Source organism: Xiphophorus maculatus, chromosome 21, assembly GCF_002775205.1.
Source record: "Xiphophorus maculatus strain JP 163 A chromosome 21, X_maculatus-5.0-male, whole genome shotgun sequence".
NCBI classification, from domain to species: Eukaryota; Metazoa; Chordata; class Actinopteri; order Cyprinodontiformes; family Poeciliidae; genus Xiphophorus; species Xiphophorus maculatus.
In genome coordinates, this window is record NC_036463.1 from 25,681,088 (window position 1) to 25,698,594 (window position 17,507).

General features: G+C 42.3%; 2 protein-coding genes across 10 annotated transcripts; both read left to right on the forward strand.

The window, feature by feature from the left end:
* Nucleotides 1–380: 380 nt before the first annotated feature.
* On the forward strand, nucleotides 381–5,072 carry cldn11 (claudin 11). Its single transcript, XM_005812713.2, has 3 exons — nucleotides 381–904; nucleotides 2,452–2,619; nucleotides 3,755–5,072. Exons 1-3 carry the CDS (start codon nucleotides 679–681, stop codon nucleotides 4,012–4,014), a joined length of 654 nt encoding a protein of 217 aa, XP_005812770.1. The 5' UTR covers nucleotides 381–678; the 3' UTR covers nucleotides 4,015–5,072.
* Nucleotides 5,073–10,118: 5,046 nt separating this feature from the next.
* On the forward strand, nucleotides 10,119–15,702 carry LOC111606204 (uncharacterized protein K02A2.6-like). Of its 9 annotated transcripts, none has more exons than XR_002751957.1 (3): nucleotides 10,119–12,864; nucleotides 12,997–13,072; nucleotides 13,288–15,702. XR_002751957.1 is itself a non-coding variant. In XM_023326203.1 (3 exons), exons 1-3 carry the CDS (start codon nucleotides 12,259–12,261, stop codon nucleotides 13,903–13,905), a joined length of 1,338 nt encoding a protein of 445 aa, XP_023181971.1. In that variant the 5' UTR covers nucleotides 11,706–12,258; the 3' UTR covers nucleotides 13,906–15,702. The 9 variants fall into 9 exon arrangements, 3 of the variants coding, with proteins under 3 accessions (XP_023181971.1, XP_023181972.1, XP_023181970.1); XM_023326203.1 differs by having other exon boundaries at nucleotides 11,706–12,864; nucleotides 13,250–15,702; XR_002751953.1 differs by having other exon boundaries at nucleotides 11,839–13,072; nucleotides 13,250–14,976; nucleotides 15,598–15,702.
* The last annotated feature ends 1,805 nt before the right edge of the window (nucleotides 15,703–17,507 follow it).

Here is a 17,507-nt window from a genome sequence, read left to right on the forward strand (position 1 = left end):
TAGCATTAAAATGTCATATTAATATTTTTTGTAGGGTGGAATGATTATGAAACACATCCAAAAGTTTTCTAGAAGATTTCTGAGATGAATCTCAAAGTTTCTGAGTTTTGGTTGGATATTTACTTCTGTTTTTCTATCCATAATGTCTCTGATGTTCTGTGGTTTAAAGCTGCTGCATCTGAAGGAACCTGATCAGGATTAATGCCTCTCAGTTCCTTCCTGAAGATGCAGCTCCTGACCTTTGCCCTCCAGATGTCTCAGATCAGCCGTGCCTGCTCCTCTCCTCTCCATCTGGTTCATGTTTGGATCAGATGGATCAGATCAGATTTTCCCTGGCTGCCGTTGGGCTGGGCAGGTTCTCGCCACACCCTGAGATAAATCTTATGATTCTCTTTCCTTGCGGATAACGCACAACAACGGGACGCGGCGCAGCAGCTCCTCGTTTTATTTCAGACTTTTTGAAACATTTTTAGTCGGGGAAAACGTCTTTCTGAGAATTTTTTTTCTGAATTACGCAAAAGAACACACTGAAATTTGTGCTTTATTCATCTGGTTAAAATACTTTTGGACAAGTTTTTATTTCCTGGAGACAGGAAAAGAAATAACCAACGGCTAAAAACCCTCAGGAAGAGAAAAGGTTGTATTTTTGGAACGCGTAAAGACGCACGGCGGATCTCCATGGCGCACGTCTGCAGGCAGCTGGTTGGCGTCGGAGGGAGCTGCGCGGGTTGGGTCGGGCTCATCTTCGCCACGGCGACCAACGACTGGGTCCGGACGTGCGACTACTCGGTGGCCACCTGCCTGCGCATGGACGAGCTGGGCTCGCGCGGCCTGTGGGCCGAGTGCGTGGTCTCTCCGTCCCTCTACCACTGCGTGTCTCTGGACCAGATGTTCTCGCTGCCCGGTGAGCTGCTGCTCCTCAGGACAACCCAGAACCAGAACCTCTCCTGGTCCTGGTGGAAGCTGCTTTCTGATGCTTTGTGACAATTTAGTTACTAGAAAAGGTTTGACTGTTTTTATCATTTAACGACTGAGCAAAGGTCTGAATCCGTCCCTCGAAGGTTATTTTTTAAAGTTTTCTTGATCAATAACTCTCCAGATTCAGTGTGGAAGTATTTGTCAAACTAGGAGGTAATGGAGTAAATATTTTTCAAAATAAAATAAAAACATAAGTATAGCATCAGCCAGCAGTAATATTCACAACATTATCTAACAGAGACAAAAAGAAACCAAGAACACCTTTAGTGAACAACTAATATAACTTTTCCTTTCTTCTTCTTGAAAGTTTCAGTTTTTCTTGTAATTTTCAGAAAACAGCAGAGATGGAAAGAAAAACTGAAAGGTGTGGAGAAATCCTGCAGCTGTTGTTGGTATGCAGGAAACCCTGTTAAACCCAACAGCTCTAATTTAAACAAAAACATCTTCTAATGTTTTACTTCTGGTTTTTCACCCAAACTTTGAGATTTAACTTTATTGTTCAGTCCTGGGAAGAACGGATGGAAAAGCTGCCGATAAGCTCCTCCCACAGCGCCGGGCCTCCACCAGAACAAATGTTACTGGACCACAAACTGGACCAGTAATTATCACAATAACTGATCATATTGTTATATTGAGGCCATTTTCAAGTAATATACTGATCATTACATGAAAATTCAAGTTCACCCCTCAGAGATCAACTTTAATTTTGTAAAGATATTTTAAATATCCCAATTCAAACCAAAAACAATAAACAGAAATAAAAATCACTTATAATCAACAAAATGAATAATGATGTCTCTGTAAACAAAAATATTTATCATCAGAAGGGAAATTATCGAGCCCATTCTAACTTATAATATAATTAATATGTTAATTGATTAATTGCTACAGGCGTAAACACAACTTGAAAAATGTTACTGTCTGTGCCAAACGATTCAAAAAGCAGAAAGTCTTTTACAATTTTTAGGTGATTAGTACGTATATTACGTGTCCATATGTAATGCACAATTATTTTAGAATAAATTTGATATAATGTTTTCTTAAAATAAAAATAATTAAAACTCTGGAAACATATTTTCATCTCCAGTGAATCACTTCAAAACCATCGACCAGCTTAAAGTTTTTTGTTTTTTAGGTGAAAAGGAAATATAGAGCGTCTCCACTGGTCTTAAATATTTATGTTTTTGGTTCTTATTTTGTCAACTAGTTGAAAACTTAATGAAAATATGCAAAATGAGTCTGGATTTTACTTTTTGCTGCTTGTTAGTTTTGCACAGATTTATGAATAAATGAACTTTTAAAGCCAAACATTCTCCTGCTGCAGGACTTCTAAATAATAATATGAATAAATAGCTGAACTGAAAGCATGTTAGAGGAGATGTTGATGGTCTGAGACGTACCTCCCAGTGTTCCCAGTGCGCTGCGTTCCAGCGGCTCCAGATGTGTAACCAGAAGCTTGTTGGTGTCTGGCAGCGTACGTCCAGGTGTCCCGGGCTCTGATGATCGCCGCGTGTCTCCTGGGCGTCCCGGCGTTGCTGCTGGTCCTCATGTCCATGCCCTGCATTCGGTTGCCTAGCAACTCCTCCGCCACCGTTAAGAAGCGCCGCACCCAGGTGGGCGGCGTCCTCTTCATCGTCATAGGTGAGGAAGACTCCAGACACGCATTCATTTCCCTGAGCCGGTCGAGTTCCCGGGGAAATGCTAAAATATTCACACCTCTTGATCTTTTTCACTTTTAAAAACTAACTTTAATTTAATTCATTAGGATTTAATTGGACCAACTTTAAGCTGTTGGTTGTGAATTACATAAATCTTTGGAGTTTGCATTTTGATGCTCATGAAAAGGAATGTAAACAAATTTTTCTTTTCTCCTGAATGAAAAGTAGTTCCAGCTTTCAGCAGACGGTATTTTTTCCTACATTCTGCATGATGTACTCAGCTGTGGTCTTGGAGGATTGAAAGCTGTTTTATCTGAACTTAATGTAAGTAAAAATGCAGATTTTGTTTGAATTGAAGCTGGATTTTAACCAGATATCCCTCACACTAACCTCCTGCCTGAAAGTAAAAGCTCCCAGGCTCTGCAGCTTGGCACCTCCAGCTTTACTTTTTGTTTTGAGTTTTGGGATTTAATTCACTTAAAGCTTCATTGTGTAACTTTTATGAAAAATATGTTATTTAGATATTTGTTAACACTGTTCACCATGTAGTGACAGCTTGTTGAGACAGATCGATCTCCTCACCTCCTAAGGCTAGTCGCCATGCTAACTAGCCTTAGCATTCATGACAAGCTAAGCTAGCTTCAGGGATAAGCAGCACCACATGGAGGGGTGACTGACAGCGCTAAGACCCGCCTCCTGACTGTGATTGGTTGTTTCTGGTTAGCACTCATATTATATTGTTATAATAGAGAAACAGCTTCAACAAATATGTAAAAAACTTGTTTTTATAAACGTTTCATACTGCAGCAGCTTTAAATATATATATTTTTTATTTTGTAGCTTTTGTGTTTTTTGTATTGTTTTCAACTTTTTGATTGTAGGAACAGCTTCAGAGAACTGAGGTTAATACTGAGCAGCTGGAGGACATATTTCCTCTTCCAGGACTTTCATCTGTTTTACAGGGCAAATAAAAACATGAGGTTCCTTCATAACTCGACTGAATCTGTTTGTCTGATTCTGCTTCCTGGTGGATGAGACGGACAGTTCCTGCCCTCTGGACCAGACAGATTCAAATATGAAACCGATAACCTTTTTCTCATCCTTTCTTTGTCACGCAGCTGTTTTTGGTAGCGTAGCAACCGTCTGGTTCCCCATCGGAGCGAACAAAGCGGAGCACCTCATGTCCTTCGGCTACTCTCTGTACGTGGGCTGGGTGGGAGCCGGGCTCTGCCTGCTGGGCGGCGTCGTCATCCTCTGCTTCCAGGTCGCCCTCATCACCAACCCGTCCAGGGAGAACAGCTTCTTCTACTCCAGGCGGGGCGGAACCGCCCGGGAGGTCGACAGCTCCGCCAACCACGCCAAGACTGAACGGGTGTGAGGGGCGACCGGCTTCCCGTCCTCACTGCAGGCGGGTTCCCCAGGATGCACCGATCCACCTTTTACCCAACAAAACCGATATCTGAGGTTTGGTATCAGAAATGAAAAATCTGCCTAACTGACTTAAAATATTTCTTTTTTAAAAACAAAACCATAAATGTTCTGAATTACAAATTCTTTGATAACTCTGCTCTGCTACATCTCAGTTAAAGCTGCAGTGTGTAACTTATAATCTAAAATAAATAATAAAGAATGACCACAAAACATAGAATTAGGCTGAATAGATCTGCACTTATCAATCAGGCACATAGTCACTGATGCCGGATTTAGAATTTCTCTTAATCTCTGGACCGATAGTGATATTGATATTGGATCGGTCCATCTCTAGCTTTATGTATCCATCGGATTTTTTTTAGCTTTAAGCTATTGTATTACTCTGCTATCTGTTTCTCTGTTCAAACCGATCCTCTGCTGAGGTGGTGTCTAGTAAAGTTGGATCAGAAATTTACCTGAAATGTTTCCTCATGGTACAGTTCCAGGAAGAAGGTTCTGGGTTCAAATCCTGACCTGGGTTCTTTCTGCATGTTCTCCTTGTGGATACGTCCTCCGGATGTTAGCTTATCCTCCTCCTCCATCCCTGTCGGATCCTTACACCGTTTTCTGTCGCTACTCCCTCTCTCCTCGAACAGGCAGGCTGTTGATTACTCTGAACGCTGCTGCCACCTAGTGGCCGGAGGCCTGTTCATCAGTCAAGGATGAGTAGAAACAGAAAAATACTTCAAGTTTCATTGAATAAGAAATTAAACCAAAGAGCTTAGAACGCATTACAAATGCCTGATTTGATCATTTAATGCTCTAAAATCACAGAAGCCTTTTGGGGAAATATAACAAAGAAATGTAAATGAATTAAAAACATAATTCTAGTTAAAGGGGCAGCATCATGCAAAATCAACATTTTGAGCTTCATATCATGTTACAATGATATTCCCTCATCAAAAACATACTTGGAGTGTTACTTTAATTCTTCATGTATGTTTGAGAAATCTTGTAATCTCCATGGCAACCATTCACCTGGTTGGACCTAGCCCCTGCTGGCTAGTCTGAAGGACTCAGCTCCTTCAGACTAGCCAGCAGCAATTAGCAAACACCTGGTTGAACTGCAGATCAGAAGTACGAGCTACTTCTCAGAGCAACGCTGGTAAAACGTCGTTAAAGGGTTAATAGAGGAGCCATGTTGTGATGACTTCCTGCAGGCGGAGTTTCAGAAAAAAACAGGAGCTTCTTAAAGAGACAGAGACCCAATATCAAGGCATTAAATCTGGAAGTCAAGTCATTCTTAATATATATGGCATTTTTAACAACTCAAAATAACATAGTTACTTGATTGGACTGTAGGAGGAAACTGGGACTGTAACCTAAAGTGTGGGGTCCCTTTATGGACTCAGGTCCACACAGCTGGACTTAAACCTGTCAGGAAAATTACACAAATTCAGCAGATTAAACACATTCAGAAGATCTTTTTATATCGTTTTAAATCATTGCCATATTGTTATACGTTTGAGCTTCTTTCATTTAGATTTTAGTAACTTTTCTGTGCTGATTATAAATGAGTTAGCTTAGGTAAATGTTAATGCTAAATATTGATGTCTGTCACAGATCCTTTCATTTTTATATTTACATTACTTTAAACAAAATGTATAATTCTTTTTTCTTGAAATGATTCAGAAATAAAAGTTTAATTTTACCTTAAAATACAGTCTCAGTTTGATTTATTTGAGCCAAAATAAAATTTTTCACAGCAATCATTCATTTGTTCATTTTCTCACAAAAACAAAAACTAATTTCCAAAGGTTGGTGGGGAAAGTTAATCCATCATGCAGCAACACAACCAGTGATGTTCTGAAGTCCTTTCCTTTGGACCTGGGTGTCCAACGTGTGGCCCCGGGGCCATTTGTGGACCCTGGACTGACTTTGTGTGGCCTGCACCAGACTGTTAATGGAGCAACAGGAACTTGATGCATTTATTATTTTTTTAATTTGGGTAAAATTATTACTGAGAAGTTAAAATGTTCCCTACAAGACTAATGATTTGTGTTGTTTCTTTCTTTCAGACTAACATAAATAAGAAAATATTCTGATTGTTTTGTCTGGTGAACAAAAAGGTCAAACTAACTAACAGAGTAACCAGCCTGTTTTGGTTCTCTTTAAATATTTCATAACTTTTACACAAAAAACAACTTTAGTGCTCCCAAATCTGCTTTTAATTAACTTTATTACTTAATACCAACTTTATGAATTTTATTAAATACAGAAGGTTTGAGAGCATATCCGTCAATACTGAATTACTTTCTCTGAGTCTCTGCAGGAGACGTTCATGATGTGGATTATTAAAATCAGGTGTTTTCAAGCAGGAAAACATCCCAAGTATGCAGAATCCTGCAGCTGCCCAACAATCCTGAACACATGCAGAGGGCTGAGCTGCTGCCGCTTTGCTGTTTTTTTCTTTCAGAAATGACGTAGAGATATGCGCGTCATCTTCAGGGGCCATAAACCTAACCGACAAAAACAACTGTCTCACAGACATTTTGAATCTAAGTTACTTCAAATTATTTAGCAATGGTACGAACTTGCTGCGTTATTGGACGTAATGTCCGATCACACGACCGAAACGGTAAAAAGATGGAAAACGGGCTTTAGTTTCACTGTTTTCCTGCCTGGAAACTAGGCGAGGAGGCTAAGCTATCGGAGCTAAGCTATCGGAGCTAAGCTATCGGAGCTAAGCTATCGGAGCTAAGGTATCGGAGCTAAGCTATCGGAGCTAAGCTATCGGAGCTAAGGTATCGGAGCTAAGCTATCGGAGCTAAGGTATCGGAGCTAAGCTATCGGAGCTAAGCTATCAGAGCTAAGGTATCGGAGCTAAGCTATCGGAGCTAACGAAAAGGAGACGAATGTCCTGGGTAATAGCGGTCAGACGTCCTGATATTACGTTCTCCAACATCCCAACTTATCTACAGGTTTGCTCCAGACTTGTCCATTCTGGTGAGTGTCTAAATTGGCTTTGTTGGTGTTATAATATATAAATTTCAAGAGAAGCAGGGCTATAAATTGGTTAAACAAGTTTAAAATGACTTAACTACTAAAAACAAGTTTAAAATGATGTAACTATTCAAATGTTGTCAATAAATACAAAACAAAGGAAACTTAAACACAATAATTCTAAATGTTGTAAATGTAAAATCTCTGCTGGAGATTTTACATTTGCACCTTACAAGGATACTGTATTCATTTTAGTTCAACGCTGAAACCCAAACAAATGTCCAGGTGATGGGACCAAGCCCAAAATGAACACTGGGTTCACTGGACATTTTTTTTTTGTGGGGAAACTGGAGTACCCAGAGAAAACCCCTGGAAGAACAAGTGGGAAGTCATTTCACTGTATTCTGTTTTTGTGAAAAACCCAGAGAGAAAACCAACAATACACTCATCACTCACCAGTAGGTAACTTAGTTGAACCCTGACACCCAAACTAATGTCCAGATGATGAGACTGCAGCTCACTTAGTTTGTGGCAGAGTCTGTAATTTATTTAAAGCCAGATGTAAAGCCTGTGTGGGTTGTCTCTGAGGTTTTCCGTCGCTCAGTTCCATCCAGGGCGGTCTCCTCTTGGCTGACTGGACTCTGCACAGGTGGGGTGGACTTCACACATGTTGTCTATGTTTACTTAAAGGGATGACAGATTGCTTCACCCAGGACTTTGAAAAAACGCGCAACAAAGGAGAGTTTCTCCGCAGGTCTTCTAAGATATTTTCAAACTGTCACCACAAACATTCTGTCCAATACTGCGTTTTCTGATAGAAGCAAACTTCCTACAACTAGACTGGATCCCCTGAAAGTTTTACAGATGGCATAAAAAATCTTCTGGCTGTGAAAAACGATCATTTCTGGGTTACCGTCAATTTCGTCCCCCTGAAATTCAGCCCAAACTTTCTCCAAGAGCCGTTCATGAATGGTACGAACGTCCTCAAGACACAAGTGAAATCCTGATGTTTTAATGGCCTGGGCAATCACGCTGTGCATCAACAAAAAACAATGAATCTTTTTGGTCTTGAATATTTGAAACCTCTGATTGCACTGAGGAAGATGACATCTCACTGTCCGATAGAGTTTCTCCCTCAGATGAATCAGACGTTAGTGGAGATGAGGATTTATTGTATGCTGGATGCACTTTAACCTGCTGTGCCCCTGGATGTGCCACGATGTAAAGCCCTTCCTCCAGCTCTAATTCCTCCACCTCCAAATCTGATACCTGTCCTGGAAGAACAAAGTCCACTCCAAACTTTGTCTTATGTTTAAACACCTGTACCTGTAAATTGTTGGTTGACTGGATCTCAGGTACAGTGGTTTCCAGATCTTCAATACCAGATACTTCATCTGGAGGAATGAAAAGCTCCACCGGAGTGGTTTCATCAAACCTTTGCTTCAGTTCTGAGTCCTCTTCCTGCAGATCCTCCGTTGACAGGATCTCTGCAGGAATGATGGTTACCATCGGTATAAACGTTGACTCTGGTTCTAATTCCTGTACCTGAAAATCTCTTGACTTGATCTCCAGTACAATGTTTTCTAGATGTACGATGTCCGATACATCTTCTGGAGGAATTGAGGGCTTCAGAGCAGGAAAGTTCTTCTCGGTGGAAGACGTTTCCTGCTTGTCGGGTGTTTTCATTGGCGTAACCTTTGATGAATGCCTGCGAGAGAATCTGGTGAAAAATCCCTTGATCTTCTGCCTCAGGGTATTGAACGTGGCAGTCTGGGTCTTGTTGAGGCGCTTATCAAGCTCAAATACATTCACACACTACACTCTCATATTCTCACACAAAGGGCCTTTGTAATTGTAACATCTATAGAAACTCCTCAGACTCCCGTCTCCCAGGAAAGAGAAACTTAGTTGATAAAATGACGTAAGACATCAGATGACCACCAGGTGCATCCGTAGTATAGTAAACGAATCTTCCCGTTTTTGATCAGATGCTGTATAGACTCGGTCACATCCACACCTAGTCTGTAAGGGTAAGCGTCTCCTTTTTTAGCGCTAAAAAAGAATAAAATAAGTAAAGTCTGATTACTTGTACTGGCTGATTTTCTGCTCTGTGTGCGGTACATTTTTGATCCATTTTCAACAATTGGTAGCAGAGGATGGTTTTGTGCTGAGACACGAGCAGAGATTGAACAGGCCGTTCCGGCGCAGCCTGACGGAGGCAGTGTTCTGGTGTTGGGCCCAAATATAAGGTGAGGAAAATTTTCCTTAATAAACACCATAGCATTGTTTCTGTTGGACTGTCTAAATTCCAGAAATCAGCAGTGGATGGTGTTGCATTCTTCTTAAACCTCTGAATTCCAGCTATCGATTGCTGTTATATTGTGTGTTACTGAGTTGTCTGAAGTGGTCAACCATTGTTCGATTGTCAGCTGTTGTTCGTACTGCTTTTGATTTGTTTGTCTAAAGGCTTTCGAGTTAGTCATAGGAGTAAAGTTAAGGTTACTTAAACAGTTAATAGTCAAAGTAAAAGGTCGATTGGCTCTGTAGTGAGAACTGGTCGTCTCCGACCTTTCCTGGACGCGGGAAAGGGAAAGACTAGGTTTTGTCGGTTCTATCCTTGGGGAGTGCTGCCCCCTAAAAGAACGCATTAGCCAATCTGTGACTTGCTCAAAAAACACAAAAGTGTTGAGAGGGGTCCACCATAGGAAAAAAGATAAGAGAATAAGATAAAGGATGATCGCGATCTGTTCCTCTGCAGAGAAATAAGTGAAGAAAATAAGTGAAAATAAAAAGAGGACATCATAGGAGCTGAAAAGCGTGGATCCATTTCTGTGTATCTGTCAGCTGTGTGTGTGTCTGTCAGCTATGTGTATGTAAACGTCTGCCGCTGAGCAGACTTTGCGTGTTTAAATGTATTCTCCTTCGTTTATTGCAATATCTTTTAAAACCATGGTAAACATTCGGGAATTATAATCTGTGGGAAGTTTCTTTATTTCATCTGTGGTCTTTGATTTTCTCACCGCCGCGCGTGCAAAATCTTTCTCCTGTGTGTGATTTCCTCGCCGCTGTGCGAGCAAAAAAAAAAAAAAAAGGAGACAGAGGCTCGCCGCAGTGCGAGGCAGTAAAAAAAGGCAGAAAAGAGGAGAGGTAATCTCTGGGTTTGAATATGGCGCAGGAGGTCGACAGGGAGAAATATGATCCAAAGTGGGGCATCGGGCCATGGATTGCGCTCAGTGAGCAAATAGATGAAGTAATAACTTATCTGGGGGAACATGACGAATTCCAAACGGACGGGGACGGACAAAAAATACAAAATAAATTAAAGGGTCTGGTTGAAATGGGTGGAGGCGATTTGCTAAGCAGACAGCCCCTGGGGAAACATTTGTTGCAGGGAATCAACAATTCTAAAAAACATTTGATAGACACTATGCAAAAAGAAGGAGAAGCAGGAGTTTTCACTAAAAGAAGCTGTAAAACAAACGAGCAGAATGCTGAGAGAGAACTCAGGCAGAGGGAAGAACTTTTGGTTTTCTGGCAGGGACTTTCACATGCATTTGAACACAAAAAACAAAAAGTTGCCACTAGCTCTGAACACACAAACATAAGTACAGACAATTCACTTCCTCCACCATATAGTGGAGACGAAACTCGGCCTTCCCAGGGCATTTATCCCATAGTTAACATTACACAGGGAATCTTAGCAGTCGAGGGGGAGACAGCTACCCCACAAAACGCTCCCGAAGTCCACACTGGGACTGATACCCCGAACTGGACTATATTAGATCAGACCCCGTCCACACCAAATCCCATGGCTTGGTCTCAGTTAAATGACACCTTTGTCAGATCTGCTCAGAGGTTGCAGAACCTGTGTGACAGAGCAGAACAGATGGAGAGAGGAGAGATAAAATCTAATTCAGCCAAAAACGTTCAAATTAAAATGGATGCAAATGGAACGTGGGTTTCAGAGGAGAACCTTACAGATAAAACTGATGAACTGAGAGAGGTCTATCACATCTCGTGCCCTCTAGAGAGCATGCGTGGCTTAGGCCTTCACACAGCAGAAGGACAGCACGCCCTGGTTGGGAGCAACACAGGGGCTTATCCTCTTTTGAAAAACAGTACTGGGGGTCAGAAATATGTTCCTTTTCCTCTAGGTGACAGAGAGGCCATAGTAGATAAACTGCCCAGTATTACAGCTGGTGGGAGTCTTTGGTTGGCAGAGTTAGACCAGCTGACCTCTGGAATGACTCTAGCGCTGGGAGATTTCAGAGCAATAATGAGCAGAGCTATGTCTGGCATGGTTATGAGAGACATAGAGCACGCAGCAGGGACCCAAAAATGTAAGTAATTCTACTCCAGCACTTCAATTCATCACACCTTTGGCACGGGAAATAAAAAGGCAGTTTCCACTGGCCACAATCACTCCCATCACCAGGTTTGAATGGGATTACAGCATGGATCCTAAAGAATACATAAATAAAGCTGCAGAAACCTGGCTTGGACAAACTACAATTAATCCAAAAGGCCCACACTCAAACTTAACTGAAATGTTTAGAGAGGCAATCTTGAAAGGTGTTCCTGAACAGGTTGTACAATCTATAAGAAACAACCCAGATTTGACAGGGTGCGAGCACGTTAGATGGGAGAGACATTTGCTTCATCACTTAAATAAGGGCACAAGATGAGTTCAAGAAAAAGCAGTCTGACACTAAGGATTTAGAAATTCAGCTGTTGAAGCTCCAATTGCAGGAAGCAAAACAAAAATTGAATAAAAAAAAAAAAAACGGATAAAAAGGAACATGTGATGGTTGTGGCTGCAGGTGCCGGAACCCCCACACAGAATGCAACTTCCTGGCAAAACACTAATCAGATTGGGGGAGGACTGGTTCCTCTTCCTGTTTTTTCTGTTTTATATCCTCAAAACAGGTACAGAGCGTTTCCTCGTGGGCGGGGAAGGCGTTTGGCCGGTCACGAGGGCGGTGCTCCGTGGAGGGGTCGTGGGGCGCGAACCGGGGGACCACAGGAGGACATATGCTACCGATGTGGATGTGTTGGACACTGGGCAAAACATTGCTGGGCCATACCAAATCACGGGGAACCAGGTATGATCCCCCACAATCCCAATGTTATACCTGGACAGTCTTTTCAGGGGAATAACGAGCCCACACAGAACATCTAGTGACACGCCCCTGGAGACCCACAGCCCAGCATGGGAACTGCAGACCCCATGCTGTCAGCAACACTGGAGGGGAGAGAAACACACTTCCTGGTGGACACAGGTGCTTCACACAGCACATTGAACTTTGTTTCTCCCCTCAGTTTGACGTCACAAACTGTATCTTTAACTGGGTTCTCAAGGACAGAACAAAGTCTGCCTTTCACTAAGCCTCTGACCTTCACACTGGGCAATCAGCACCTGCAACATTCTTTTGTCAGCTCTCCCACAACTCCCGTCAATTTGCTAGGAAGAGACTTACTGATAAAACTGGGAGCAACAATTATGTGCTCTGTGAATGGATTAATTGTTTCATTTCCCGATGGCACGTCCCTCCCTTGTGCAAACTTTCACACGGATGGACAATTTCTCATCCAGCCAGTTGTTTCTGAGTATGCAGACATATATTGGGGGCCTTTTAACGAACTTACCCTCCAGCCGTCTAATGTCAACGTTTGTGGACTGGAAACCTTGGCTCCTGTGTCTGCGCTCCTACGTCTCTCCTCCGGATCCCCCCACGTGACCCTGTTCTACGACAGAGACGTCTCTGAATGGTACCAGGAACCTTTCCTTTCCACTTTGGAGGAAACAACCTGGGAGGTAAAAATCTCAGATATTCATGTAGCTCCAGTTGGTGTAGCTGCTGCTGTCTCTTTCACAGAAACGCAGTCAGAATGTTATCAAATATCTGATGAAGCTGTGCCTCACATCTCTCTCTGTTTGCACCCTGAGCACCAAGCAAAAGAATTGGGCCCAATGATGAAACGCTCCCTGGCAGCCACAGATTGGATTGCGACAGCAGTGCCAGGTTTGTCTTTCTCCCCTTCTCTTGACACATATAAGATCAGCTTTTCAGGGTCTGAAACAGTAGAGCTACATCATGAACAGGTGTCCAGACATCACGGTAGGGAAAAATCAGACCACCCTTCAGCAGAACATATGATAACATCTATGCCTGCATCTCTCTGGGCGGAAACGCCTACAGATGTGGGGCTTGCTTCCTGTTCTCCTAATTCATTTCAGGTGGACTCTGAGAGACCCCTCTGGATTCCTCAGTATCCACACAAACCCGCAGCTGAACAGGGCATCGCAGAGACAATAACAGGACTGATTGAGGCTGGAGTGCTGGAACCCTCAAAGTCTGACTGGAACACACCCATTTTGCCAGTGGAGAAAAAAGGTACTGGCAAATACAGAATGGCTCATGACCTGAGAGCAGTAAATGCAGTTCTGAAAACAAAAATTGTGCCAGTTCCTAATCCATATGTCTCCATTGCTGCTTTGACTCCTAGCCAGCAGTGGTATAGCTGTATTGATTTGGCAAATGCATTTTTCTGTGTCCCACTAGCTGAAAGCTGCAGGGACTACTTTTCATTCACTTTCAGGGGAGAACAGTGGCGTTACACCAGGCTGCCACAAGGTTTTGCCCTGTCTCCAGGGCTGTTTAACCAGGTTTTGAAAGATGTTTTGCAGGATTGCCCCCTTCCACGACACACGACCCTAATTCAGTATGTAGATGACCTTTTGCTGGCCGCACCAACCGCGGAGCTTTGCGTTAAAGCCACCTCCCTGGTTCTGGCTCACCTCCATCAAAAAGGTTTTAAGGTCAGTAAAAACCAATTACAGATTGCACGAAAATAGGTTTCATTTCTGGGCAGAATAATTTCAGCAGGAACAACGGGGATCTCTCCCTCACACAAGCAGTCCATTTTGCAACATCCGAAACCCACCAGAGTCAAAGACATGCTCTCCTTTCTGGGTTTAACTGGCTACAGCAGAAGCTACATTCCGTCTTACACAGATCTGACCCAGCCGCTTCGAGCCTTGGTTAATGAACAAGGCATGAGAATTCTGAATAATCTCCTCTTTTGGACAAATGAGGCGGAACAAGCTTTTATCTTATTAAAGCAAAACATGGCATTGGCAGCGGAACTCTCCCTCCCAGATTACACCTTGCCGTTTTTTCTTGATGTTTCTGTAACAAAAATGGCTGTTAACGGAGTTTTGTTCCAGAAAAAAGGGGGAGAGAGAAAAGTACTGATGTACTTATCTGTAATGATGGACAATATGGAAAAAAGGCATCCCCCATGTACGCAACATGCAGCTGGGATAGCCAAACTCATACAAAAAACCGCACATATTGTCATGGGACATACACTGCAAGTGTCAACTACACACAGCGTGGTGGCATATGTAAACTCACAGAGTTTCACCATGACGGCGTTGAGACAACAAAGGCTTTCCAAAGTTCTGGAAGCTCCAAACATTTCATTCACTCATGAAGGCATAAATATGGCAGACTGTTTTGCAGACGGAGAACCACACGAGTGTGCAGAGTTGGTGGCAAAGTCAGAAAAGGTAAGACCAGACCTGGAAGCAACTCCCTTGATTGGACCAGAGGTGAGACAGTTCTTCACAGATGGTTGTTGTTACAGACACCAAACACAAGAACTAAGAGCTGGTTTTGCAGTAGTAGAAAGCACAAAAGCAGGCTTTCTCACAAGAAAAGCAGAAAGACTGGAAGGAACAGCGTCTGCGCAGAGGGCAGAAATAAAAGCAGTGATCGAAGCGTTAAAGCTTGCCCAAGGATCACAGGTAAATGTGTACACAGATTCCGCTTATGTTGCAGGAACAGTGCATTTGGAACTTTGCCAGTGGATGAGGGGCGGATTTCTGACCACCAGCAGCCGAACCATAAAACATGAGGCGGAGGTAAAAAAAAAAAAAAACTTGCGGAAGCATTGCTATTGCCAAAAACAGTAGCTGTAATCAAATGCAAAGGTCATGACTTATCAGACACAATGATTGCAAAAGGTAATCAAGCAGCGGACAGAGCAGCTAAAGTAGCTGCGGGGTACACCAATTTGGCCATGGTGTGTTCCTCGGAGGAGGAATTACATGACAAACTCACACTGGAGGAGGTGGTAAGATGCCAAAAGGGGGTGCCACTTGAAGAGAAAAACATGTGAAAACACAGAGGGGCCACTGAAACAAATGGATGCTGGAGGGGCCCAGACGGCAGGTTAATTCTGCCCCCTGGGAAAAAACAGGAGCTGTTTGAGGAAGCTCATGGGGTTGGACATGTGGGAACTAAACAGATGATGTATAATCTTAAAGACTGGTGGCAACCCCAAATGATCAACATGGTGAAACAGTTTGTAAATAATTGTGAAATGTGTGGACAGGTTAACCCTAAGAAAACTTTGAAGCCACATCAGGGACAGTTTCCTCCACTCACAGGTCCAGGGAAAGAGGTTGTGTTGGATTTCACTGACATAATAAACATGGTGCAAGGCAAAAAATATTTGTTGGTTTGTGTTGATGCTTTCACAGGATGGCCTGAAGCGTGGCCAGCAGCGAGAGAAGACAGTAAAACGGTCATAAAATGTCTGATCAACCATTACATCCCCAGGCACGGTTTTCCAGAAAAAAAAAAAATCAGATCAGACAATGCAACACATTTCAGAAACAAGGACCTGCAAACAGTGGAAGCTCATCTTGGTTTGAAACACAAGTTCGGTACGGTTTATCACCCGGAATCCTAAGGCAAAGCAGAACGAATGAATCAAAATTAAAAACAAAATTGGCTAAAGTTTGTTCACAAACTAAATTAACAGTGACCAAGGCGCTAGAAGGACTTAAGGCCCTTAGTAAAACGATGCATGAGCACTCTGGAGTTTCAAACCCCTTGGATAAGTGGTTCACTGATCTGTTTGGAAAATATAAAGAAATCATCATCTCTTTGCTCCTTTCTGTGACAACTTTCCTTGCCCTCCTGATCACCTGTGGTTGCTGCTGTGTTCCCTGTCTGAGGTCATTGGCGGTGCGGTGCATCACCTCAACCATAGAGAAAGGCAGCAGTAGTGATGGAAATCCACCTGCCTATCAGATGTTATCCCGGAGACGTGAAAGAACCGTGAAATTCCAGATTGCCAGAGTTTAAGGGCAGTACTAGTATCCAGTGACAAAAGAAAATTTTCCTTCACTTTAATGTTCTTTATATAATCCATTGATTTCGCTTTTGTTGTGTTTTTTCTTGCAGAATGAAGTCCAATCCTTTCTGGGTGTGCCGGGGTGTGAGACTGTGGGCGCCTTCCACGATTGTTGGACCGAGTTACAGCCGAAATCCCACACTGAAGCCTTCCAGGCAATGTCGGGGTTTCCCAGCGACCGCGCCGGCTCTACATCTGGACACACGCAGAAACTGATTTGACGTTGAGAGGTCTCGCTATAGAGAGGCTGCAGTGATTTGATTTCATTACAATGATTAAAGTTTGATCAGAAAACATTTTTACTTACTTTTAATCCTAGTTTAATCATGCCAGTGTATTTTGAGTGTACTGCCTTTAATCCTGATTTACTTTATTGATTTGATGTTTTACGAATGTGTTCATTGTTCTGTGCCTTTCAATACTCAGAATTCTAAGCTTTTCTTACCATTTCATTAACTTTGCATCCTTTTCGTAGTTCATTAACTTTTACATATTACATAGAAATCTCACCTTTTAGTCTTCTAACAATGTGTTCATTTTTGCATACTACCTAACATTTCACTGCCTTTACAAATAATTTTAACCTAACACTTCACTATTGCATTTTTATTAAGTTCCACACACTATCCTAACATTTTGTTCACTTAGCACTTTTGTAGAACTTAACAACTTCGTAGCTGTGACTTTTCACCTTGTTTTTAAATACTAACAATAAAACAAACAAACAAAAAAATATACAAAACCTAACACAAAATTTTAGACTTTGCTCTTTTGAGTTCATTACCCTCCTGTGGCATGGCGTTGACCTGAGGTAACTACAGAATGAATATAATGAAAAATCAGACATATGAAGTAATAATGACAACAAAAATGATTAAGACAAAACTCACAAGACTACGGATAACATTTTTATTGAAAATAAATATAATATATAAAACAACAGAAACAGCTGACATAGTCATGCCATGGGTGGTTGACTAACATTTCCCTAAACCCTAACACCCTTCAAAATTTTGTTTCTATTTGTGCATTTCTCCAGATTGTAAGGGGGACATTGTGATTTTTTCCACCGCCTGAGAGGCCAGGGGTGCCCTGTCCGTTTTTACCCCCAAAATATGTGATGAAATGAAATGAAAAACATTGGTGGAGGATGCGGGAGGACGAAGCCTCAGGGGGAAGTTTTCCGGAAGGGACAGTGTCTACTCGAGGATGTACAGCCCCCTCTTTTATTCTTTTCGTTATTTTCCATTT